The sequence below is a fragment of the Buteo buteo genome, chromosome 21 (genome assembly GCF_964188355.1).
Source record: "Buteo buteo chromosome 21, bButBut1.hap1.1, whole genome shotgun sequence".
Lineage (NCBI taxonomy): Eukaryota > Metazoa > Chordata > Aves > Accipitriformes > Accipitridae > Buteo > Buteo buteo.
The window spans coordinates 11,120,071-11,147,746 of record NC_134191.1 but is presented as its reverse complement, the minus strand read 5'-3'; the positions used below and the strand labels follow the sequence as shown (position 1 = coordinate 11,147,746).

At 44.3% G+C, this 27,676-nt stretch overlaps 1 protein-coding gene across 1 annotated transcript; it reads right to left on the bottom strand.

Annotated features, from left to right (window-relative positions):
- Positions 1-446: 446 nt before the first annotated feature.
- On the bottom strand, positions 447-23,900 carry IHO1 (interactor of HORMAD1 1). Its single transcript, XM_075052984.1, has 8 exons — positions 23,845-23,900; positions 16,156-16,315; positions 14,616-14,773; positions 12,104-12,152; positions 10,522-10,609; positions 3,729-3,832; positions 2,461-2,895; positions 447-2,427 (listed from the first exon to the last, which is right to left on the bottom strand). Exons 1-8 carry the CDS (start codon positions 23,898-23,900, stop codon positions 1,573-1,575), a joined length of 1,905 nt encoding a protein of 634 aa, XP_074909085.1. The 3' UTR covers positions 447-1,572.
- Between the last annotated feature and the right edge of the window lie 3,776 nt (positions 23,901-27,676).

Sequence of the window (27,676 nt, the reverse complement as noted above, 5' to 3'; positions counted from 1 at the left end):
ACTGAGCAGGTTTTGCCCGGCAAAGACCGTGCTGGGGATGCTGGGCAGGGGCAGGTAAAGGAGGGCAACGCGAAATGAACGGCTGCTGCTGCCAGCAGCCATCACCTGGCCCCTCTGCTGACCTGAGGAGGGGGGGTCCCCAAGGCCTCGGGCACTCCCCACACCTGCCCCTGCCGCCTTCTCCTTGCTAATTAACGTCACCAAACCAACGTTAAACTGGAAGGGCTGAGGTTTCTTTCTTTAAACATCAGAGAGGAGTTGAAAAAAACAAATCCTCCCAGTTCCATGATGCGGGGGAGTCAAACAGCTGAAGAGCAGCCGCCTGCTCACCCACTGAAACAGGACCTTGCCTCTCCCGAAAAACCAACACAAAGACGCTGGACTTTGGCGAAGATAGAATGAGTTTATTAAAGCCAGGAAAAAGGGATCCCAGTCTTCCCCCTCAGGACGATAAAGCTGGACTGGTTGGATTCGTGGCAATAGACCTGTTTTGGCAACACCAAAATGCTTCTTTTGCTGGTAACATCTCAGATAAAAAATCAAATGTGATGATACAAATATCTGAAGCAGTGGAAGCTGCTGATAGTCACAGCTGGGTACCCTGGAAAGAGTGGCTTTGTGGGAATTGGGGCTGCCCAACAATCTCACTGCTGTATACACCAGGTGAGATGAGCAGGCTGGTCCTTTCTGACTTGAGAATTTTGGAGCAACTCCTCACTAGAGACATGCAGGTTTCTGAAGGACGAGAACTATTCATCAGTGACTTCATCTGCTAAATTTGAATGTCACATCTTTTGGTTTCTGTTTGAGAACCACTGCCCTCGAAAAGTGTATGATGTTGGACCATTCCTTGATGAGCCAAGAGATACAAGAGCCAAATAAAGTAGAAATTAAATAATTTCCTGAATTTTCTGAGACCAAGAAATTTCAGCCTAAAAAGAGAAGAAATGCAACAGTTGATGAACCTGAGATGTTGGGATTTGGTTTTCCTCAGCCAAACTTTTCCCTGTCCAAAGCTCACAAACAACTCCTGGGACAAATCTGAACCTTATCGAAATCAACCAGAACAATGCTACTACTGCCTAGGGAGCTAAAAAGCTGAACTTTAAGACATACAAACCAACACAGAGACTACGAGTGAGAAACAGAGTAAAGCCTCTGGCCACAGAGATATTATTACATCTATATAGTTGAAAAGTTTCAAGTAGCTCTCAGTGCTAAATCCGATTGAGCTGCCTGTCTGTGCTCTGCCAGCCCTCTCCTTCCTGGTGAATGTTGGCAGACTCCCTAGGTACTTCCCTGCTACGTAAATACAACAGTAATCGGAGCCCATGGCGTCTCTGGGAGTGGGAGGATAAAGCAATACAGATCCCACCAGCTTTCCAAGTCAGGGGAGAGCTTCCCCTCAGATCCCACGTAGTCCCTTACAATATATCAAAGTGGGCAATAACACTTTCAAACATCCAGGTATGAGCCTTGTCTCTGACTAAGCAGGTAACACACCTAGAGGAATAAACTGTAACTGAGATGGCCAAGCCTGCGCTGAGGACTCCGACCACAAAACAAAACCCTTCAATCAGAATAATCACTATCAAACACTAAAGAGCAACAGGCCGTATTCTGCTGAGCCAGCGTATTGACAGGACGTGGTTTCTTGGAGGCTGCAGGGCTTTGGAGACTGAAGCAGCTCATCTGTTTTTCACCTATTGTGCTACACAGGGAAAAGACATTCTCCTGGGGAGAGGAATCCCAGAGATTCCTTTTTACACTGGAAACATTCGCTCTTTTTTTAATTTCCAAACTTCTCTTTCTTTTGTCTGCAACTTGTTGCAGGCTTTTATTGGAGCATGGCACTGCTGGGAAATTCTTTGTAAGCCTCAGCTGAGCACTGCTGAGGATCTGCTGGCTGGGAGCTGCAAAAACCGGGTTAGAGCTTCCTAAATTGAGAGCAACCGTGTATCTGGGAAAGCAATTTTTTCTGGAGCTTTCCAACTCAATAATCCCATTTGCCTTCCTTTGCTTCAGCCCACCGTCACTACATCGAGAGAGCTTGCCTTTTTTCATAGTGGGGCACGTTTTCTTCCTCCCCTTTGCTTTATTCCGGGGGATCCTTCCTGGCTTCTGTTTTGCTTTGTTCCCTGCAGCTGCATTCTCCACCTCGCCGTCTGTGGCCCAGTTACTGTCTCTTTGCCCAGGCGTATCTTTCCATACTGAAAGGTGGCAAACCTGAGGCTGCCTCTCTTGTGATGGTGTCATGGGTTCAAATCCTTGATTGCCTCTCCTGACAGCCTTCCTCAGTGGAGTTGGTAGTGGCACCTCCTGTGGTACAGGACAGTGTTTCTTCTGACTGCCCCCCAAAAAGTGACTGTTAGTGCAGCACACGCAACGTTGGTTAGCACAGCTTTGCGTTTCCAAACTGTATTTCACCTCCTGCAAAGAGGTGTTTTCTCTGCCATACACCACTGTAGCAATGGGGTTGACTTTCCCTTCCGAAGCTGTGTTTAGGTCACCCTTAGATATGCCATCCCCAGTGACCTGGTTCCCCGCCGGAGAGCCTCCGTGCTGCTCCCCAACTGCCATGCAGGGGGGCTGAGATCGACTTGAGGGGCTGCAAACCCCCCTGCCTTGGCAGCACGGCCAGCACATGTTCTCCTTACCCAGAACGGAGTTGTGGCATAGGCCAGGGGAGGTCTGGGAAGAGTTATCTGCCACATGATGGGGGAGTCTGGCACTGGAAATGAATGTGTACAGCTCAGCTAAGGCGTTAGGGAACTTCAGGAAGCCTAGTTCTTCACACAGCTTCAGGTGCCGATCACTCAGCTGAGCTGGCAGTGACTCCAGGCCCTCCTTCAGCAGCTGGACACTGGATTTCACATCCAAGATCTCCACGTCTTTCTGGGGAAGCAGCAAGCAGAGCAGAAGCAGTAAGCAACACATTAAAAGGTGCAATAGTACTCAAACAAGAAACTTTCAGGTACTATGTGTCAATTAGACCCCTTAAGTTGGGTATCAACCCAAAGAACAGCAATTTGTATCTCCCTGTGTAATTTCTCAAACTGTCCCACAAAAGTGAGAGGTTTGGGATTGGGGCATACCCCTAACCCACTGTGTGCCCCCTCTCCCAGGAGCACTGCCTCCTCACATGCTTGTGTGACACATCCTTGTCAAAAGGAATTCCTGCAGCAGGGCCTTTGGAGAAACCAGACTTATTCAGGAGGTCTCTGACAGTTCATTATTTGTCTCTGACAGTTCATTATTTGTCTCTGACAGTTCATTCTTCTGTCTCTGACGCCCGCTTGTTCTTTTTTCACCTCTTTTTTCCTCTCCCTGGGAAAACATCCAGCTGAAGGGACGAGGCACTGCACTTCTGCAAGATGCTCTCCCCTTGCAGGCATGCACTGCACCACTTCCTCCAGCGAAGGCATGTGCCAGCGTGAGGAAGCAGTGCTCCATCGCGGCCTGCCACCACAGGGCACTGTTGGGCTCCCCTCTTACTGACCAGGGTTTCATCAGAGCTTACAGCACTGTTAGCCAGCACTTGGGTAAGCATCAGTCAGTAATTGGCCTAGAATTAGCATTTTAATATGTTTCCCCCCCTTCATTATAACAGGAGCAGCCTACTTTATAATTCACCATTCGAAGGCAATTTAATATTCAGTTAATATTTTGAAGAAGCAGAAGAAGTTCAGAACAAGGATTCAGAATAAAAGATTAATTTCTGCACTTACGGCTGCAAGTCTCCTCTCCATCTCCAGCAGTGCCTGCTCCATTTGGCTTTTATCTGTCAGAGCTTTCAGCACTGAGGCACAATGACTTTGAAGAGCATCTTGCACTAAACAGGGAAATCAATAAAAACCACATTTGGTCTTTCATTTGTAAATGTGAATAAAGTACTATCAATACTGTGGCTACTTCCTCCACGGCTTGGCATGAAATACTTCACTGTGCTGTGCAACCATAGTGATTTGCCCGCTGAGATCTCCCCGAGCCCCAAGCGATGAACAATAGGGTAGATGTTTAATGCAAAGCACTTGAAATTTATAAGATGCTGCGTATAGGCCAAACCTCATTTACTGGACTCTATTTATATAGCAGCTGGAGATGAAAGGCTATGCGAAGCGGCAAAACTTGGTTGGCTCAACACAAGGAAGCCTGAGGCTTAGGTGTTTACCAACTGCACAGCAGGCATGGCCAGGGAAGGGGGACCCCAATATAGCTGACTCACCCCAGTATAACCAACCCTTTCTGTAACCAGCTGATGGTCAATGGGAGCTTGAACCTGTGATGGGAAGAATAGTATTGCTGGTAACAGGACAGAGATGCAAGAGGTTAATGGGTAAGAAGTGCAACCAGAACCATGTCAGAAATGCACAGGAGGCTGGTAACTGAAGGAAAGCTGCTTGAAGGGATAGTGGGAAGTTATGAAGGAGCGTGCAAAGAGTAGGGATTTCCATTTGTTGGGCACAGGAAGAGATGGGATCAGAAACCATCTGAAGCAGGCAGCTGCAGCTGGAAGGCAGTGGGTGCCCCAGCAGTGTCCTGTGGGGGCACAGGCACCCTGGGAGGGTTTTAAGTTGGAGCAAGATGCTCTTGGCTTCAGTCAGTCTTGTTGAAAAACTGAAAAAAAAATGGGGATTTGTGTTATATGATTGGACAATAATATAACTCTCCCCATGCAGCTGCAATTATTCTTAGAGGAACCACTGCTGTACATTACAGCATGGGAATGCAGTTTGCAGCCTATGTGGAGATGAAAAATCCTTAGCAATCTTACAGTAGTCTTCCTTTAAAATCATAAATTAGGATGGAGAGAAAGAGCTGTTCGCTAAACATGTCTGGTCTTTCCTGTGAACAGCAAAGGAAGATGTGTACAGATAGTGTGGCTGGGGTGGAACATTGGCCGGTTGGAACAAAACAGGATGCAAAGCACTCCTGCTAAAACAAAGCATTGCCAAGCCAATGAAATATGAAAAAAGCTGAGAAAAATTAAGTGGATAAGCCTCAATTAAACGGACAACATCAGGTCTTGAGAGGGGTGGTATGAGGGGACAAGGCAGCTCTGGCAGGTGCTCCTCAAGGCCTGCTCATGAGCCAAGCCTGCTTAAAATCTGCTGTAGTCACCTGGGTGCAAAAGCCAGCGGGCATTTAGGTAATTAGCAGGTGACACAAAGACACAAATGTCAGCACGAGGGGCTACAGGTGAGATAGGGCTGTGTGGCGTGCAGTGGTGCATGGGCTCTGGCTGATGGGAACTGCTGTGCACCCCAGGGTGGCTGGAAGCCTATGCGCAGTCCTAGCCATATACGTGCAAGGAAAAAAAGAGATAGAACTGGGACACGTGCAGAGAAAAGCTACAAGGTAATTAAGTGCTTAGATGATAATCTTCTCTTATGAAAGGAGATTGAGAGTTTGGCTTATTCAGCCACGCAAACCAGAGGTGTCTGGTGGCACGGGGCTGGAGGGGCTGCTCCAGTGTAGCAAGGCTGCTGCTTGAGGAGGGATGGGGTCCTTGCCAAGAGCTGCCTCCTAGCAGCAGGGAACCCCTGTGCCAGGCTGTATTTTTAACTCTATTTGCCTTTCTTTGAAGGAGCGATGCTTGGCCACAGTGAATGCTGCTGTCATTTGGGAGAAGGAACCCTGCACTTGCCCTGTCCATGCGTCTACCTCACACACATCAAGTTAAACCACCTTCTGGACCCAGGCTCGGGGGCAATTTCTCAATTTTTTCAGGATGCCCATCACCATGTGGCTTTGCCTTGTTCTCCGTAGGAGCATGGCTGATTTCTGAGGATTATCTGCACTTATTTCAACGAATAAGCTCTCTGCTGTTGCAGGCAATTCGGTCATCCCTGCTCTCTCACTGCCGTTTTTAAGCTTTTAGTCTTTTGCTCTGACAGATTTAGACTTTTTTACAAATCATCAGGGGAAAGCTGTGGCTTACAGAATGGGTTTGTAACGGTGGAGTGAATGTTTGAGTGTGCCTTTTAGGCTTTGCATCTCCCTGGTTAGACCTAAGGGGTACCTGCAGTCCCAGAGCAGGTTTTGGGAGAGTCTGCCAGCCCCCTCCCTGCCTGCAAGCCTATAAAGAGGAGGAAAGCAGCAGTGACTAAAGGAAGAAACTCCTTTCATGTCACTTCATCACCTTCCATCTCTACATAGTGAGGATATAGGAAGGCCAAGATCAGCAAGCTTACCTCAGCTTGCTGCTCTTCCCCATACACTTAATTTTAGTTCAGAATTATTTTTAAAACTTTCTGATTTCCCTAGTCGGTCTGTTCTTCTACAACATGGTATCCTCAGTCTAAAAATAGCACTGCATCCACTGGGCTTGTGATCTGCACATACATTTGACTCAGCACAGCATGCTGCAGGCAAGCAACCAACTGCCAGTCTTTTGAATGTGTTTCATTTGAACATGTAGGAGTATTCTGCAGAAAAAAACCCTCAGTACAGAGGAGGGGCACTCTCCTTCCCTCTCTGGCTTCCATACCAGAGGAGTGTTCAGACTTGTCAAACACTATTAAACAAAATAAAAATGAGCGTTAATCTAGACTTAAAAGAATAGGCATTGAGATGGCCAAACTAGATCAGATCAAGGACCCTGTTAATCAAGTCTCTTGTCTTTGAAAATGATCAAGAACGGCTGCTACAGAGAAAGTTTTCTTCAAATAAACCCCGCAGCAGATAATTACTGAATAAATTGATCACAGAAGGAAAATCTTTGCGTGGTTAATGGGTGGCTTATGCACAGGCTTGTGCCTCTCTTCAGGTATTTTACTCTAAACAAAGCAGTTTTTTACAACCTGGAACATCACTGTGTTTTGATTTGCTGTACCACTGTCTTCGGATGCTACTGTTTTACATTAATAACATATGGAATGTGAAATCTGCCATGAGATAAAAGGCTGTAGGACCTCGGGGTAGGTCTGCCACCCTGCACTGCAGAGTTCCCCGCAAATCAGCCTGCACTCAGGTGCAGCTGCACTCCCAACAACTGAAAACTGAGCAGCCAAGGGAGGGAGTGTCAGCCTCCCAGCCTAGGAATATTAAACAGCAACTGCTTCTGATGCCTATCTATCATTGTCTATGCAACTCCTCCTGAGATTGGCACTGACAGTGCAGAGGCTTTAAATAACGCTTTGGAGGGAGGTTAGTTCCCCCACGCCTGAGTTCAGCAGGGGAAACAGGAGGTGGTATCAGCCTGGTGCGACACGAGCAGGGAAGACAGCTATGGAGCTCAGCAGAGTGCTGCGTCTTCTCCCTGGATGGTAACTGAGCTGTGCCAGCAGGCAAGACATTTGGGCTGTCATGGCTGCATCCTGCTCGGACATACCCTGAGTCATCAGCTGGCAGGTTTGTGACTGCTTAGCTTGGGTCCCCTTCCGCAGTATGGCAGAAGACACCTGCATCAGGGGACTGTGGGATGAGCTGCCCCCCGATTTCAGCCTGCTCTATAGCAGACAGTGCCCCAAGTCCTGACAGTCCTGAAGTGTGACAATGAGGAGTTTCAGTATCCACCAAGACAACCACACATCCTCTCACCATCCATGCTGAGGTGTTCTGGAGTCTGGTTAAGTCCCTCATGTCAACAACTTTAATTGCCAGTCACTGCATGGCTAGTTAGCAGCTGCATGGGAAAGGCATTCCTTTTATCAGTTTTAAACTTTTTGACTTTTCAATCCATAGAGAACATAAGGGAGTCTGGACTGGGTGTCCCAGTCTGGACCATACTGTTTGCAGTAAACGAGCTCAAATTTCACCATTAAAAACACAGTGAATTCCCCTAGAAACCTTGCCAGCAGCTACTGGTCCTGGGGAGTCTTGAAACAAGTCATGTTTGAAAACTGCCCACCAGGCACTGGATTTTGTCAGAGAATTGCATCACCTTGACCTCTGTAAGGGACATATTGCACATTATTTTGTCACCCTCGCTGGCAGGAGTGTCAGAGGATTGCCTGTGGTATGCTGGCTGGGAATATGCTTCTCATTTGCAATGAAGTCAAGGTGGTGCGGAGGATATGGCTGTTATGAGCTGTCACAGCTGGAACTACCAGATACCAGAGAAGCAAAGCAGTTCAGAGAAGGCTGAGTTGTGAAAATTGGGATTTGTATTAAAAAAATAGAAGGTTTTGATATAAGTGTGGGTATATAAATGAAAATGAGAAAAATATAAAAAGAAATGAGTTACAGGAGCTGAAACCAGAAGGAAAGAGCAAATGATGAGCAGGCAAGTCAACCAGAGAAACTCTATGTAAGGTGGAAGAACTGAGGACATAGGGTCTGCTTGCCTCTTTGCATCCCTGTGCATAGCACACCGAGATATGAGCAAGGAATAGAGCAGCTGTACCTCTGTGGAAGCTGCTCAGGCAAATGTTGTCTCATCTCCAGCGCCAGACACAGCTCTATCCACTGCAAGCACATATGGACAAACGCTCAAAAGGGAACATTTTTTTTATCTTACTGCATAGATCATGCCAGCCCAACTGCATTTGGAAATGCTTTGGAAATATATTTTGAAAAATATTTTCTGTTTTGCTCTCGCCCAGTGGCTATGGAGACTGTGCCAAGTGTGCTTGCTACCCACTGTTATAAATGAAGCCTGTGATACTCCTTCTAAGCTTTTAATGAAGACAGACTTGATTTCAAGTTCCACCTTTCTTTGTTTTTCGGAGCTGTTTGAATGTCCTGGTGTACTAGTTCTCTCCTTGACGAAAGCCTCTTAATCTTCTGCATTCCTCTCCTACATATGAAATCCTCCACTGCCAATGATTTACCATGTCTCTACCATGTCACCCACAACCCAAGGTACTGTATCATCAGCCACTGGCATTCAGTGCTTTATCAGCTCTGAATGTAGCTCTTTATCACCTGAGTTTAGGAATTTAATAGCAGTTTTTCAAGGGAATTGCCTCAGGTGGGATTTTTTCAAGGCTCTAACGCAGGTATTTATTTAGTGGGAACTTAATTATCCATCACTGTGATACCAGTCAAATGGCAGTGTTTATCAGCAATTAACCAGTGACAGATGAACCTCCCAGAAATATAAAAAGAACAACATTGTGGAGTGCGTGATTATTTTCATTATATATTCAACATTCTGCAGCATGATACATTACAGAAAGTGCCAATTTTTCTTTTCAATTGCTTTGAAAATCTAGCAGCAGGCACCTCTGGGAGGTTTCTCATTTCATTCAAGGCACATTTATTTAAAACGGGTATGGAGAAGTAACAGGACAGTTGAGCAAATGGTATGGAATGAAGAGGGGGAATCGTGAACAATCGATTTGATTTTCAGTGCCATGACAACAATTTCTGTGCACGAGGTATATGAAATTAGGCAAAGTCCTGCTGCAGAGTGGACAAGTTGAGGCACTGAAGTAATTAGGAGACGGGCAAATGCGTAATAGGATGCTTGTTGTGCTGGCCAAAGCAGACAGATTCTTGCTTACATTAAGGTCCCACCAAGAGTACTTGCCAAGCACAGCAAGGGAGTGTTCTTAGTATAACAAGATTGGTATTTCAAACCTACAGGCTATCACGACCTCGAGCAGAATGCACCAGACCCCACTCTTTTTGCCTGAGGGCTGTGTTGACTTAAAAGGTATCTGTCAAAGCTGTGCTTCGTGGAAGCCACATTTTACTGCACGGTGAATATTACAGTGCTTTTGTGAAAGTCTGCTACCTTGATCTCACAAGGTATAACTCACTTCACGTTTCTTACATGTATTGAAACCGGCCTCTTGTTCTTGCACAAAGCAGGGCAACCACTGAGCGGAGTCCTGACAGGGTGTTGATAAAAAATTATCCCAGCATTAAAAATTAATGCACTCTCAAAGGCTCAGATCTAAGCCAAATTAGAAACAATTTCTCTGAAGCACTTTCCCTCAGTAAAGACTGCTGTGACTAGCCACTTCAGAGACAGAGCTGTTCAAAAGTATTTTACGTTATTGGCTTTTTTGGGGGGGGGTGTCACCTTTTTATCATGGCAATAGTGTGCTTCACTATGTGCTTTTTACTCAAGAAATGAGCAGTACTAGTTTTGCTCATATTGGAAATATGATCACTTCAAGCAGAGAGGAGTGATGGAAGACTTCAAACTAACATGTGAAAATCTGAGAAAGCCCTAAAAACTGAAACTGGATGCTCAGGTTATAAATATCTAAGTTATTTTTACTGTGTGTATTCCATTAGTGCTCCAGATAGTCTAAAAATGATCATACTCCAGGCAGAACACAAGAGCATAGAGCTGCATTTATCTATGCATGCATGGCGCCTAACTACACACCACCTAAGTTCTCTGACACAGTACAAGAGATCAGAGAAAATGAGAATATAACAGAGTAAGAATGGAAAAACGGACAAGTCCACACCACGGATAAGTCTTACTTGCTCTTCTCCCTTATGAAGAGCAGCTGTGAGTGGCATGACTTGCCTAGTTCACCCCAGCTTGGAGACAACACGCTGACATTCGGCAGTTTGACTGTGCCCTCTGCTGTTAACAGAAATACAGAAAGGACTTACATGTCTTGGAAATGGTTTCTAGGTGGACCAAAATGGATTTGTTTCGTGAATCGAACATTTCTCCAAACTTGTCCAAGCATGCTTGCAGCTGCAAAAACGAAGGTAAATGAGAAAATTAATACATTGCCCTTTCCTTATTTGCAAAAACACAACCCCAAATGCCACAGAACAACGACTGCAACTCATGGAATCAAACAGCCTGAAAATGGCTATTTATCTGTTGCTTGAAACAATTTGTCCAGCTGCTGGTTGCAAACCCAAAGGAGATCTGGAACGGCTCAAAAGGCTCATGAAATGTTGCAGACATCCTAACAGATTTCAAAATATATATAGGTGCTGATCTGTAAAATGGCATTAATAATGTTAATCAAATTAATTGATCATAATTGAATAATCAAATGACGCCAAGTTGGGAGGGAGGGTTGATCTGCTCGAGAGTAGGAAGGTTCTGCAGAGGGACCTGGACAGGCTGGATCGATGGACTGAGGCCAGTTGTATGAGGTTCAACAAGGCCAAGTGCCAGGTCCTGCACTTGGGTCACAGCAACCCCATGCAGCGCTACAGGCTTGGGGAAGAGTGGCTGGAAAGCTGCCCGGCAGAAAAAGACCTGGGGGTGCTGGTTGACAGCTGGCTGAATAGGAGCCAGCCGTGTGCCCAGGTGGCGAAGGCGGCCAGCGGCATCCTGGCCTGTATCAGAAATAGTATGGCCAGCAGGAGCAGGGAGGTGATTGTTCCCCTCTATTTGGCACTGGTGAGGCCGCACCTCAAGTCCTGTGTTCAGTTTTTGGCCCCTCACTACAGGAAAGACATGGAGGTGCTGGAGTGTGTCCAGAGAAGGGCAACCGAGTTGGTGAGGGGCCTGGAGCACAAGTCTTATGAGGAGCGGCTGAGGGAACTGGGGCTCTTTAGTCTGGAGAAAAGGAGGCTGAGGGGAGACCTTATCGCTCTCTACAACTACCTGAAAGGGGGGTTGTATTGAGGTGGGTGTCAGTCTCTTCTGTCAGGTGGCTGGAGATAGGACGAGAGGAAATGGCCTCAAGCTGCCGCAGGGGAGGTTTAGATTGGATATTAGGAAAAATTTCTTTACTGAAAGGGTTGTCAGACATCGGAAAAGGCTGCCCAGGGAAGTGGTTGAGTCACCATCCCTGGAGGTATTCAAAAAGCGCATAGACAAGGCACTTCAGGGCATGGTTTAGTGGGCATGGTTGATGGTTGGACTCGATGATCTTGAAGGCCTTTTCCAACCTAAATGATTCTATGATTCTAAGATTCTAATTATAAAAGTGTTGGGGGAGATACCATCACCTTCAGACAGTAGGACCACATTGTCTTGTTCTCAAGAGTAGACTAATTTCTTCAGGCAGAAGAAAAAAGAACTGATATTTGCAGACAGCTATTACAGCCTGTTCTTGCTCCCGAGACCCAGAGAAATTCCACTGCTGACTCTGAGGCCCTAAAGAAGATGTCCCTACTCATTGCAGCAGGGTTGGACCCAATGACCTTTAAAGGTCCCTTCCAACCCAAAAGATTCTATGATTTCTAACTCTTCATTATTCTGCACTCTGAATTTGAATTAACTTACCCCTTGAAGCCTGTCTTTGATACTGGAAATAAAGGTGCTTAAAACCTCACTAAAATGAAAAAAACAACAAGTATAAAACAGATGTGTAAGTTACTGAAGTAGACAGAAATTGAAAAGATCACAGTAATCGTGAGACATGAAACACTGCAAGGCATAGTGTAGTCTGTAATGTAAGCACAGAAATGTGCTTAGTTCAGGGGGCATAACCCTTTGAAGTCACCTTACTTGTTTTAGGAAAGCATGGATTCTGCTATATAGAGTAAGAAAAAAAATATATACACATGCACGTATATATCATATACATTAATTTTTTTTTTTAACTCTCCCATTTTTGCCCTAGCATTCGTGCCTCTCTTGAAAGTTTTAGTTGGCGTTTACACAAATGTCCATTAGCTGCTGGGGTGTTAATAGCAGATAGCACTGCTCCAGAAGGACACAGCCTTGGCGGAGGTGGTGTGCCAGTTACTGGGATACATAGGTATTGTATTTGGACTCAAATAACTGTGGGAAAAACATGGGAAAAGCTTCAGATCAACAAAGCCCAAGCCAGGAAGAACAAATACTGCAAATCCTTTTCTCCTGAGATTACACCTGTGGTTTCTGTTATCCACCCTTTTAAGCTGAGCGAGCCTATGAGGAACCAGGTTATATTCACGATTAACCTATCGAACCAAAATGCAAGGACGGTTGCTAAGCAAAGTGATAACCTATTTCCTCTTTGAAGATTCGGGTCATTTTAAATCAATCATTTAGTGATCCAAATTGCAACAACCAAAAAGGTGGAAGCCAGGTAGATTCTACTTATGAGAATTAGGCAGGGCTTCTGAAATCTTTCTAGCCTTATGGAAAGGAAGATATTAATTTTATTAGTCAAACTTGTGGGGGATACAAATTAATAAATTATACATTTAACTTTGTAAAGATAATATAGCTATTTCTATAAACAGGCTTCTAATCTGACAATGAGTCTAGGGTGTAGGAAGAAGCATAATTCATTTAAAGAAGAAATAAAGGATAAGTAAGAGTTCTGCCTAAATATTTCAAACTACTTGGTCATTTCTCATAATTCATTTTGAAAAACACTCCTCTAACAGGCACTAGAGAATCAAATTTTGCCTTATCAGAAGCATAGTGCCCATTGCAAAAGAGAAAGAGATACATAGCCTGATTTGATCAAAGGCTTTTAATAAAAGCGCGTTTCACTTTGGATGTTACATTATAAAATGTACAGCGCTAAGAATTATTTATAGGTGCACCGGGGAGTGTGCCATCTTTCATTTTTGAGCTTCAAATGGTTAGCTGTTCCTTAAAGTCCTTTAGGACCTACACGTACATTTAATTCTTAACATCTGACAAAGAGCAGATACAAATTACATTAGTGAATTACTCTTGTCTGTTACCAAAACCACAAGATACAAAAATCTTGTATACAAGTAAAATTCTAGATATGCGCAGATTTATAAAGGTGTAATCATTGCTTCTTCCACCACACACAATATGCTTGGCAATCTCCTCATCTGGCCTAAATGTGAAGGTTGTCCTCAGAGTCCCTTTGACCAGTTCCAATGTAGCCATATGTTTGAGTTAATGCCTAGGCTGCGGTGATACTGCTTAATTTAGGGTTAAACTTGATGCCTTATCCTTTATGGAGGACCATTACTCAATAGTTTCACTATGCAGGCCTGATTACTTTGTATCATACCTTGATTATGCCCTTGAAGAGGAACCAAAGACTGATAAAAAGGAAACATCCTGCTCCAGAAGGCACCAAAGGCCAGATGATTGCCAAAGAAGCATGAACTGGGGGAAAGGTAAAGGTGGCAGGGGGAGATTGCGACCACCAACTCAATTCAAGGCTGGAAGAACTTCCCCCCCACCACCTGCAAGGAGCATGCTTGTTAATTTACATAGCAAGTGAGGCTAATTTAAATATAACTAACCAATAGTAGATGAGATGGTGACTACCAACCAATGAGGGTAAATTTAGGCAGGTTTTTAGTAATCATGTAACAGGACAAACACATTGCAGTTCTTTGGTGTGGTGTGCTAACTTTGTGGAATTATCACCTAGCACCTATCTTTGCACAAACATGAAATAAATAAATATCTCGGCTCTGTGTGTAAGATTGGCTTATTGCACACCGCGTATTGAACCCCGCTTGTGGCACAACACCAACAGTCTATACAATTTTGAGAAATATGGGCTTTTGCAGAGAATCAATACAGAAAAAACCCTGCTGATTAGATAAAGAAGGACAAAGGTAAATTCAGGTTAGAGTTTTGTTGTTCCTTGTGGCTTATGGCTGAGTGTGTTACATAAATTGCACTGCAAATAAACCCTATTCTCTTATCCTCTGACTCTTTCCAATCAGAGATTATTTAAAACCTGAAAAGATACTTTTCTTGGAGAAATATGCAGCTATGTCATGTATGACTTTTAAGAGGGGAAGAAGGAGCTACAGGGAGTGATAACCACCAGCACAGAAAGAATTTCCAATGGATGTCTACTTACCGGTCATATTTGTCCTTTATTTTGTTCCTATTCACTTCAAAATTTTCCAAGACACTTTTCACTCTTCCTGCACCAAAATTAAGTGAACCTTTTTCTTTTGTATCTTCATCAAATAACAGTGGTTTTGTCTGGTATTTGGTAAAAATACTGGGCTCACTCTGTTGCACAAAAGAAAGAAAAATGTTGAAGTATAAAAATAATCAGAACATTGATTAGAAAAAAACATTTGTGTACCAAGTGCTTTGCAGACAGAGATCACAGTGATTGGATGTGACAGATTAGACTGGATGAGGAGATTAAGCATTTCATGAGATTATGGCTCACTTAGTGCACCTAGTTAGATTGACTCCCTGTGGAACTGAGACCCAGCCTGAATTCCTCCAGACTCAGGCTTTTCTCTCATCTTGAGGATTTTCAGTTGGTTGCAATCATCAGGTGTACAGCTTTTCTTTCTGTATGCTCAACACAGAGACTATAAATGAATTCCAGTGTTTCTGGAATTGTTGAAAAGTTAAAGATGTCAGCGGGAGCTCCCTGTACAGGAATCTAAAGAAAACCCTATTGAATTTCCTGGTGGATGACATCATTTTGCTGCCAACTAGCAACACCACCAGAGTGTAGATGAGTTTTTCACATGCTTCAATATACATTTCAGAACAAGAAATTTAATATTAATATGAAAGCTGTAAAGACCTTCTTCATTCTACAAACTTTCCAGACACTGTGTGACCAAAATGGAAATGCCTTTTCCTTAAAACGTAAGAAAATGCAAATTCCATTAAGTTTTCTTCTTTAGTTGTGGAGAGTGAATTTCCTTCTTTGTGTCTGATGAAAAGCTGCTGCAGCTAATAGACAAGATACTCAGTAAAATGCAGAGGACAGCAGATAGGATCTGGAACTGAAGGACAGCCTAGGGCTACCGAGCTGGCACCACTGCTCTTTCTTATTCTTTGCTCTCAGGTGTCTTCATTTGGTTCCAGTGCTCTCTGTTAGCGGTGCAGGAACTATTTTAGTGAGGTTGGTAACATCAGAAACCACATGCTGCAGGAGAAAGATTTTGGGCGTAGAAGATCCTAATCCAAAATCATTCAAGCATCTGCCATAACAACAATACAGCAAGTTAATTTTCGGTCAATGGAAGTAAATACTGAATGCCTCTGTCATTCTTGCAGAAAGCTAATGAAGAGAAACACCACATTTTTCAAAGAGGAATAGATGTAATATTCTAGTTTAGCTAGATGGTCTAAAGACATTAGCTTGAGAATAATTTCATATTATTTTAGTAATTAAAAAAATGTGATTAAAGAAAATAATACCTATCTCAATAATAATTTATAGTAATCTTTTATAAATACTAGGTTTTCAGCTGACCAGGCTGCTACTTTGTCTAGTCACAGTAAATATGTGTATGTATCAAGAAGTTAACTTGATTTCAGCAGTTACTAACATTTGCAAATGGTACGACCTGATTTCAGCATTTTCCATTAACTTTGAATAGTGGCTGTGTGCCTGCACAGGGCTGAACAAGAGCAAGACTCACGTCTTGGGAGTTGTGCTGTCCCAGCTGTGAGCCCAGCTCCAATGGTGCTGCTGCCGACTGCACATTCTCCGGGCAGAACTGGGAGCCGAAGAGCAGCTGAGAATCGCTCAAACTCGAGTAGTCACTAGGAGCACTACTCCGGATGGAAAACTTATTAGGCCTGAAATGGAGCAGAGCAGGTTGTGAATGAGTCTTGAGCAATTAAAAAGCCAAAGAGAGAATTCCCTACACGACCTGCTGGAACTGTTCAAGCATGGCCCATCCCAACATATTCATTTTCACTCTCCACTTGGAGGGTACTGTTCCTATAACTGCATAATGTTTAACTGCATGTGGTTTTGCTATGCAAAGCCAACTGGTTTATCTTAAACTGCCGCATCCATACAAACGCAGTGTGGTAGCTCTGCATTCACCTTGCAGGGGTGAAGGTGTTTCTCCAGCAGGTCCTGCAGACAGAAGACCAAAACTGGGACTGGCCAGCTAACTCAGTTCATCCTACCTGCCTTGTCAGTCAGTCTTATTTTAAGGGACACCGTGGGGTTTGCTCCTAGCAAGTGTCAGGTCTCTCCCTTTTCGCTACTCTGGATAATAATTTCTGTTGTAACTCATATGCTGCTTGGCTTACTTGGAAGGTAGTTCCAACAGAGTAAACCTTTCTGATAGTTGACATTTTTTTGGCATTTATTCTCCAGATACCTTAAGTCTGACATGCTGGAACAACAAATAAATAGGTAGCATATGGTTGGACAAATTGATCTGGACTGTTAGAAATATTTCAAACATGGTAACTTACTACTCAAAAGTTCTCTTCTTTCCCCTGAGCATTGCCCAAATAAACCTCTTCCAGCTAGCCTTGACTTTGTGCTGTGCTGCTCTGATTCTACTTCTCTTCAGAGGCACGGCTTCTACCACTTTATGGACTAGGCTCGTGGCACAGTACCAGCTTCCCTCAGACAAGGGTTTCCCTGCACAGCTGCACTGCTTCTTATTGTGTCGGAGGCTGGCTTCAATTTTTTGCCAGCAAAGATACAGACTTTTTTAATTTTTCACATTATACTATTCCATTGCTCTGCATCCACAAGGTCTGATGGAGTGCATAGGCTAGGTCCAAACATAAGAAAAGCTGGGCCAGGTTTATACTCTCAGTTCTTGCTGGTTTTTAAGCTACCAAAATGGAGAGATGTGTTGCTGCCTTTGGAACTGGGAATTACAGACCAAAGTTAATTAAAAAGGCTCTTACGCAGGGTTTTTCTTCCATATCAAATCATATAAGTAAAGGAGAAGGAACAGGAAACTAATTCATGTCTATAACAAAAGATGATCACCCCAACATTTATTAGCAGTGATGTGTTTGGCTAATCCCCAGTTTTGGAAGGAGCCCAAATATCATAGACACATCAGGGAAGGGATTTAGTAGCAGTACTTGAACTGCTCAGTCTCCCTCTTCATTATATAGTGGTATCAGTGACAATATCATATTAATACTTTTGGCTTTAGGCTCACTGAGTACACTGAACTGCAGGCAAAAATAGATGAGGTATGGGTTTCTGGATTCTCAAAAAGCCAGATAAATCTGTCTGAATTCAAACCCTTCTCCCTTGATCTTTCTCTGGACCCCAAATCTACTAAGAAAGAAATCTGAATACAACTTTTACTAGCACAGCTTCTTGTTTCCATCTCAGCTAAGCTTTCTAAAAAAAAATAGTTTTCTTAATCTACAGCCAGCATGTCAGAGAGAGATGTGAGCACACGGGCTGCATGGGCAGGACCCATGCTTGCAATGTGAGTATCACATGTCCTGCACCAGTTTTCTAAATCCTCCTGTCTTCTAGCTGAAAAAGCTCCCTCTTAGTTTAAGGAAGGCTTTTTATAATTTTTAAGTGCTTTACTGTCTTGTCAAAACCCCTTTGAAAGTGTCTGGTAAAACTGGTGAATATCACATCCCACAACCTGCTCATTTTTTCAGTACCTTCACATTACTTAATGCCTGAAGTACAAGATTCCTGTAACAAACAGTTTTATGACTGGTATTTTGAGGAGTATTGAGCTGAGAGGACTTTATGAACCAAGTGACTTCCCAGGCTCACTCAGCACTGACACTATGACCAAAGGTGGCTGTTGGCTGCTCCGGAGCCTTATTTTTCTGTCTTAAGTCCACTACCTCAGTGGTTGGTTTAGGAACAATGGTACTTCTGCAAATTTTGGAGGGAGACGAAACAGATGTCTCTTTTGAATACACTCATTCCCCTGAGCAATGGATTTCTTTCTCCCTTGCTTAACACTGTCGGCAATTAATTTACTAACAAGACCATCTGGGCAAGACATCAGCCTGGCCACACTTGTCACAGGCCTATCCCTGACGGTGAGACCAGACAACCGTGATGAGATCTGTGATCAGATCCACGGACAGGCAACCACAGCTCTTCTAACAACCTGACCACTCCCTTCAGGATGCCTGAGCTGCAGGGATGCATGCTCTGTCCTAAATATAAACCCTTCCTTATAAACAGCAAGGAAACATCCTAGATATTTAATCTCAGTTAGAAGTCTCTCCTAGGTGATGTAATAGTTTACCTCAGGAGAACTTTTAGCTTTCTGCTAACATGAGCCATTCCCCAAGTTGTTCATGCATTTGTTCCATAATGTTCCTATGGTATTGGCACTAGCATACGCATCCAAAGCAAAACCAGCTTTAGATATGCAAGACAAGTTCTTGTCAGTGCCAAAAAAATACTAAATCATCCTCTGCTGACTGATGGAACAGTTTCTTTTTCCCACCTAACTTTATGCAAGGTATTGCAATATTGGCAACTCCAACCCTTTCTGTAACATGAGTGTGACATAAAAAATCTGCAGCCCTCTGCATATCTGGGGAGTCAGCTAGTTCTTCACAGTCTCAGTTTCCCTGTTGTCAGTGGGAATTCCCCCTCCACAGAAGTTAGATCTTTTGGGAGCTTCTTTCATTTTTCTAAGTTCCAATTTCCACTTCCAAATATTTTAGCACAACCATATGCAAATGTTCACTTTTCATTCAAAGGTTCTGCCTTGCCCCCAAAGAGCTGTCAGATACAACAACCCAAGAGAAACACAGCATGCAATAAATACCCTCTTCTTGTGTTTCCTAGATGTTTCTAGGGGCATTGACAAGCTAAAAATTCATAACTATAAACTGTCATAGGCCTTATCGGCCATACTTAAAATGGTTAATTTTTACTCCATTTTTTGGATCCATCCTTACACACCAACACCAATGTTTAAGAGTCATTTGGAAAAGCAAATTGAGTCTTCTACAATTTGCAAAATAACATTTATCCGCGGTGCTGCTGCTGTAAGTGATTTTATTTGGTTCCGTCATCACCACTGAACCTGTGCCAACATCCCTCTTTTTCCCAAGCACTGTGGCTAAATCTCATTTACATCTTCCTGACACTTTTCTTCAAAGTGCAGTAAAGCCTCTTTCCCAAAGAAGAGATCTTTTTCTCCTGGTAGTAATCTTGAGTAGGATCAGTGCCATAAAGCTCCTCTTCTCCTGATTCCCCTCCAGAAAAATCTCCCAGCCCTTTCTGCTCCTCCTCATTTAGTGACCAGGTCTGTATCACAAGAAATCCAATTGAAATTCTGGGAGCTACTGTTCACCTGCTCTTCCTCCTGGCTTTAGTCTGTATCTATAGGAACTGTCTCTAGCTCTGCTATGCTGCTCTCATCGTCACTATTTGCTGCCTGCCAATGAGCTCAGGAAATAAGCAAGGATCAGCATTGGCTTTGGGTGCAGAGGAACTTCAGCATCCAGGGGCCTGGAGGAGTTTAAAACAAGGAGTTTTAGCTGCTATTGCAGCTTCCAGCCATTTGCCATCTCTTCACTGCAAACGGCCACAGCATAAAATTATTACTCTGCTTTCTGTCCTCTGGAATAGCATGACCTGCTTGCTGCAAATCATTTGCGCCATATCCTAAAAGGAATTTCTACAAACAGATTTTGGCACTGGCCCCAATGCATTAACCACAACAAAATCCCTCTCAGTTATTCAGCTCAAACACTGCCTCCAGTTTCCAGATTTCAGGCTCAAAGTCCTTCTGGTCTTGTTTTAATTCCTCAAGGTAATTTTTACTTTCTATGAGCCACTCCATTATTCATTCAGCTGTGATTCAATACTGCCCAGACATTCCTCACCTTGGAAACCATGTAAGCCCTTTGTCCTGAGCCAGCCACAGCGGTTCACACAGGGCCTTTTCCTTAGGAGGAGACTGGGATTTCCATGGAGCAGCCCTGTTTACTTTCACAAAATGTATCCCTGACCACATTAAGAATTAGACATCTGGAGACAGTGGTTTTTTTGCGCCCCCCCCCCCCCCCCCCCAAGTCTGAAGCCATCTTCCAGTCTGCACTTACAGCCCCGGTTTCTCATTCCTCCAAGGTTCAGGATTTTTACAGCTGCTCTCCCAGTCTTTGTCCTGGCTGTCTCCTTCATTTTGTGCTTATTCTGGGACCTCAAGGCAACTTCAAAATATGTGGCCCTGCTATGTGGGATGGAATTTCATGGGATAATGGATTGAATAAGGTTCTTAAATTTGGAAGTTTTTTCTCAACAGCAGAAATAAGCTACAGAGAGTAGTGGCCCAAGTAGGCTTTAACTTACAGCATTCCTTTTGAATGCCTCTCTAATATTTTCATCATATATTGGCCTTACACAATCTCTGGCAGGCTTTCTGCTTCTGATGTCTTTGGAAGTGGGTATATTAGTAGCTTTTATGCCTTTAGCAAGTTACTGCTTTTCTCACAGAACAAGAAAATTCCCATAACTTCAATCTAAAATCATAATATATTGGTTTCTATTTTTCTATTTTTTATTGTCTTTCATTTCTTGAAGGATGCCTTCTCATTTTCAGAAGTCTTCTTTACCATGCCAGTCTGGTACTGGTCCTTCTCATGTCTGATCTGATAGCTGGTATGCATTTTTTCTGAGCTTCAACATGAAGTCTAATTAATCTCTAGGCCTCAGGCAAGCATTTAACCTTTTTGGGTGTCCAGTTTAATTTCTTTTTAACGAGCTTCCTTATGACTATGTCAGTGTCTCTTTTGAAATTAAACAGTAGTGGATTTTTTGGCTTCTGTTGCTCCTGCAGAGATGTTGACTCCAGTTCACTACTGTCACTCTCGTGGTAGCACTACAAGAGTAATATCCTGAGCGCGGCTCTTGTGCTCAGTTCAGGGCCAAGGCAAGACACGTCTCTCCCCCTGGGAGTTCCCTGGCTGAGGCAGGTATTTATGGTGTCTGGAAATGTACTTTCAGCATCACGCCCCAGTGATGCTTATCCAGTCGATAAAAGGCTGATTGAAGCATCACCGCTTTTACAGCTGCTGTTCTCACATCTTCTGCAATCTTTCTTCAGCTGCCCTTCTGGCCGGGTAGGCAGCAGCGCTGGTCTAACACAGCACTTTCCCTAATGAAGTCCGGCATTTCAATCCACAAAAATCGTGTCATTTGTTGATACACTTAAATTAGGCCTAAGCTTTCTCCACTGTATAGCTGTCACTCTATCCACATGACCCCCTCCCACCATCTTAAATAACTGGCACCCTGATATTGCAGTGTCCAACTAGATAATCTTCCATTTGCCACATTTCTAAGATCTCTGTTATGTTGATATTCATACATAAAAACAGGTAAAACAGCAACTTTAGTTCCCCCACCCTATTTCTCAGGCTGCTAGTGGTTACAGAGAAGCACATGTGTGTCTGACAGATAGATAACAAATAAAACCCAGAGCAATCTTGGGCTTGTGCAGCACCACTGCCATGAGGGTACTGCGTCACTGGAGCTCTGCATTTCCTAGGGACCTGGTGGCAGCTGCTCACAGAAGTAACACCCTGACTCAAACTTGCAAAGAACTCATAGTGTGATTCATACCCTGCCTAGATTATATGCTGATTTTATGTTTCATTTTTAAAGCTCCCTGAAAAACAGTATTCTGGGGATTATACAGCATACCCTGCTGTGGTGAGAAAGATTTCTAGTAACAGAAGTGAGCCAGGGAAAAGTAATCAACACCTTTTCCCCTATTTCAAATACACACACACATGCACACACTCCTATGAATAACTTCTTTTTTCCTTTAGAAAAAGTTAATTTTCCTCCTGAGAACTTTCTCCCCCTTCTTAACTCCTCCAAAAACCCAGCTGCATTTTCAGTAACATTTTATGCCCTATTTGACCCTTTTGAACTCACTTGCAAAAAATGTGGAATGCTGAGAAGTGGGTGTTAAAATTTTGTCTGTATTTTCTTCCTGCATTAATAAATGAGTTAAAAGGGAAGACTTTGTAGCTGACAGGATACTTTGGAGGAGGAAGGAATTCGAGTGATCCCTTTCCAAACAGGCACCTGTCCTTCTTCCACTCTTTTCCTTTCCTATTGCACAACTCCACAGAATGATTTATGTATTAAAAAAATCTCTATTATAAATTTTATATATTATATTGTATTAATTCAATATATAATTAACATAGTATATATTAATAAAATTATTACTATGTAATTAATATAGCTATTATATTATATATTACAATAATATATAATTATATATATTATTATGTAGAATATTATCTAATTTTATATATTATCTAAATTTCCCCAGCTCAGTCTCTGACCAGAAAGTCACAGGTTTTCAAACTACTTAGAAGCAACTTATTGAAAACAAAATAAAAAAAAAACCCAACAACAAAAACAAAAAACAAGAAAAACCAAACAGAAATCTGCAGGTACCAAGAAGACAACAGAATTATGCAACACATATTTATAAAGACAAACCCATGACAAATATAAACAAGTTTTTTCCTGAATTGGCTCCCCTTTGACCCCTGCATCTGTGCAAAATTCAATTAATTCATACATCTATGACAAGTATTTTTATAATGGGCAAGGAAACTACTATTATGTTTTCATTATCATCCATCATTGTGGTAATATCAGGCCAAAGAGACAGTATGACTAAAACGGTGAATTTGAACAACAGTTAGTTATGTAAGTGGGTTATTTAACTAACAGAGGCTCAGAGGACCAAATTCATCAATTAGCTTCTCCAGAGTCAAACAAGGGATAAATCTTGCTGTCTTTTTTAGCCACGTAATGCAAAAGGTAAAAAATGCAGCCTGTCTTACGTATTTGCTCTCCAGATGTTTACATCCAAACAATTTTTGTTGTTTCACTATATATTGTAGACATGGGGAGTTCTAGCTACTCTTTGACTTCTGCTGGGGAAAAAATTAAGCCATGCATATAAATGCAGGATATGGAATAATTTTAGAGTTACATAATGTGCAACAATATGGCAAATCACAATTCATTTTATCTACCCTCTGCACACAGCGATTTAACTTATCTAATTAGGCATAGATAGGCCACAGGACCTCCCTGAATAAACCCCGAATAAATCAGAGAACAGCTTTCAGCCAATGCTGGTTTTTAAATTCCCAGCAGTGGTGGATCTATGGCAGTAGCTGGCAGGCTGGGAGCAATGCAGGCACAAACAGGATCGGGGAGGAGGCTAATTAGCCACCATTAACCAGACCATAACGGACCATAGATCAATTCTAGCTGTGTTTCACCCCATCACTATCAAACACCCAAAGCATTTAATTTTATATACAATTTCCTTGTGATCTTTCCGCCCCACCCCACAGCCCAAGCTCACCCGGTGGCTGTTGGCGTGCTCAACATCTCCTTGATGTTCCAGACATTAAAATTCATGGTTTTTTCACAGCTGGCACCCTCACTGGGAGATCCCGGCCCTCACCATGGCCCTGGCATGCACAGCCTCCATTCCAACCCCACGGTGGCCATGCTGCCACACTGCCCTGCAGGGAGGAGGAAAATGGAGAGAGACGGATAAGCCCTGCTCGGGGTGGGGGGAGCGTTCCCCTGTGCCCCCTCGCTGTGGGGAGAGCCTGGGGGGGCGGCACGGCCCGGCAGGCTGAGGGCAGGCCCCGCCAACATGGCTGCCCCAGGCCTGGGCCTGGTGGATCTCCACAGGCCCGGGGTGCAGCTGCCCGCCTGCCCCACGGGGCCTCGTGGGAGCCTCACGGGAGCCTGTGGGTCCCGGCCTCACAGTCCGGGGCTGGGGGTCCCTGGATCAGCCCCCGCTCCGATCTGTCCCCAGGCTGCCCAGGGCAGGCGCCAGGCCAGAACCTGCCCCCGGGCACATGGGGCCATCACGGGGCAGGGGGAGGAAGAGGAGGCTCGGAGCCTGACCCGACGAGGGCTGCTCCCATGGGAGCACGGTGGCCACGGTGCCCATTTACTTCACGTCCAGAGGCTGCGGGGTCTCTCGTGTAAATACCTCTGGCAAAAATGCAGAATGGTTTAATTTCACCCATTAGAAGTATGACAAAAATAACCCGTCATCTAAACACTCCCCAGAGAAAGATTCTCAAATATAGTTTTACTGGAATTTTTTCCTTGTGCTTCTGTATTCTCCGTCTTTGGGAATGGAAAATGGGCACGCTTACTTGCCTATTTTTTTCTCCTTTAATTCAAAACAATTTCAATACTGGTTAAAATATTTGGTTGCGGGTTCTGAAGATATTCTGTAAGCACTAAACTACTGTAGAAATAAGGTTGATATAAATTCATGAATAGATTACAGGAACTACTCACATTCCCCTTTATGCTCTTTTGCCTTTAGTATTAAAGGCAGCCTGGAGCTCAGAGGTGTCAAAATAACGTCTTTCTTGATGTATGTATTTGGTTTCCTAATCAAATCCCACAGAAATAAAGCTTTCCCTTAAAAAAAATATATATATCTGGACTTTCACCCATAAAAAACTTCTTGGAGTGACTTTGCTGCATTGTTTTTGCTTGTCACTACAGTGCTAGGGCTGGTATATATAGCTGGGATTTATCACGTCGGCTTGTTAACTCTCAGCTGCACAACGAGCCTCTAATGGGTTGATTGTCGAGGACCAGAGTGGGGAATCGCAGCCTGGATCATATTCCTGTTTCAGGGATGGGATAATGTCTGGGCTGTCCAAGGCAGCCGTGCACTGGAAGGCAAACCTTCCTCCAGAGAGCCATACTGATGGGAACATTAATGTTTATTGCGCTTGTTGAGTAAATAAAAGCCTTGTTCTGCTCCTGAACTGCCTACAGCTCCGTGGTACAGCCAGTGCATGGTGCTGCCGCCAAGAGCCTTGCTGTGCGTCCAGGTCCTATACAGCTCTGCATCATAAATGGTGATTTTCCATCATTTTATTGCTCTTAATTGGAAAGTTGGCCCAGAACTCCCCTCAGAAGAGACTGTAGAGCCCTGTACCCACTTATGGCCCTTCCACTGCCCTCAGGAAAGGATTTGCCAGTGCTTTGCACACCAGCGATAAGGCTCAGCACATTATTTTAGGTTATTATACAGAGCTATTCCTATTTCTGGTGTGGCTAGAGCTTTCTGGTTTGAGTGTCTACCAAGTTTGTGCAATATGATAAATGAGATTTTTGTATTTCCATCTCTCCTGACAACGGAAAGAAATTTCTATAAGGAAACACATTTTTTTAATTATAGGTCTGACAGCTCCCTCAAGTTCCAGTCTCCCCCATCCGTAACACACTCTGGGGAGATTAGCCACGTTGCCAGGCGCTGACTCGTAGCTCTCCTTATATCTGAAGTAACAGACTGTGCTTCTAGCATTAGGGAGTGTGTCCAGATACTTGAAGCCTTTCATTTAGTAAAAATTAGCAGAAGCTGCCAGGAGATAGACAGCAGTATATTTGGTACGTCCCTCAACTTCTTTTTCTTCATAGCGCATTTTGTTAGAAACTCACAGGAGCTCTTCAGTTAATAACATGTCGGTATCCAAGGGTAGTCAGGACCATCATCGCTTTGCCTGAAGATCTCTCCATCCACCCCAAGATGTCCTTGGCCATTGTCCTGGCTGGTCCTCTCCCCTCATTCGCATGGGATCCTGGTCCTGTGCCTAAAAGCGGAGATAGAAAAGAATCAGAAATCCACACTTTTAGGAGAGGTCATGGATTTCTGTTCACTTTGGGTGGACGAGCCAAGCCAAACGGCACTGCAGTGGGTCGACGTGCCTGGCAATCATGTTCATGAGGCAAGGTGCTGCCAAGAAAGCGGCAAATCTCTTGCAGGGCAGGGACCGTTGGCCCCACTGCTGGAAACACCGCAATGGCAAAGGGCTCCCGAGCCATAGCTTCCCCCTCCAGCATCTCCCGGCTCTTGCAGCCAGCATTACCTTGAATTTGGAAAAAGCAGCACTGGGCACCCCATCGTCAGCAGGGAAAGCTGCGAAGTTGGCATGCAGGGATGTCAATTTGCCTGTGACTCAGCGTCTGATTTATCCCATCCATGCAATGTTCCTGCGGGAAAAGCTTATTAATCAGGTCTGCATTTCCAATGCAGTTCTGTGATTTAGGATCCCCCATGACTAAAGTTTTGGTGAGACTGAAGTTATTACATGCCTTGGTGGCTTCTGGAAAGGGCTGGCAGGCTGGGGAGAGGTACCGAGGTGGCACCGAGGGGTCTGTCACCTCCCAGGACCCCAGGAAGGAAAAGCCCACTGGAGCTAAGCACAGGTCAGGAAGCGCTGTGAAAATGGGGCGCTGCTGCAATATTCATAGGAGAAGGCTGGAGCCACATCACGCTCAGAGGAGGGGGTCCTTCTGTCCATCCCCCCCACCACAGCATGAGCCACTAACCTTCTCTGGCTGCTGGTGCATCCCCCCCGTTCCTGAGGTACGGCTCAATCACTAATTCGGGGCTCCCTGTTGATGCTGGCTCTGGCACAGTGGTGGTTTCTATGGCAACTCCAGAGGTGGATGCAGGGATGGCTTCATCCGAGGTACCGCCAGCCCAGGTATCCCAGGATGTTCCGCCCAAAACACAGGCAAACGGCCATGCAGGACGTAGGGATGGACCCCACAGTCACTGCACTGGGTAGGCAGTGGAGGTGATGGGGCAACGACACTGAAAACATCTGGCGACTGTGTTATGGTTTAACCCCAGCCGGCAGCTAAGCACCGCACACCCACTCACTCACTCCCCCCTGGTGGGACGGGGAGACAATTGAAAGAGCAAAAGTGAGAAAACTCGTGGGCTGAGATAAAGGCAGTTTAACAGGTAAAGCAAAAGCCACGCACACAAGCAAAGCAAAACAAGGAATTCATTCACCACTTCCCATTGGCAGGCAGGTGTTCAGACATCTCCAGAAAAGCAGGGTTCCATCACACATAATAGTTACTTGGGAAGACAAACATCATTGCTCCCAACGTCCCCCCCTTCCTTCTTCTTCCCCCAACTTTACATGCTGAACATGATGCCATATGGGCTGGAATATCCCTTGGGTCAGTTGGGGTCAGCTGTCCCGGCTGCATCTCCTCCCTACTCCTTGTGCACCCCCAGCCTCCTCGCTGGTGGGGTGGTGAGAGAAGCAGAAAAGGCCTTGACTCTGGGTAAGCACTGCTCAGCAGTAACGAAAACATCCCTGTATTATCAACATTCTTTTCAGCACAAATCCAAA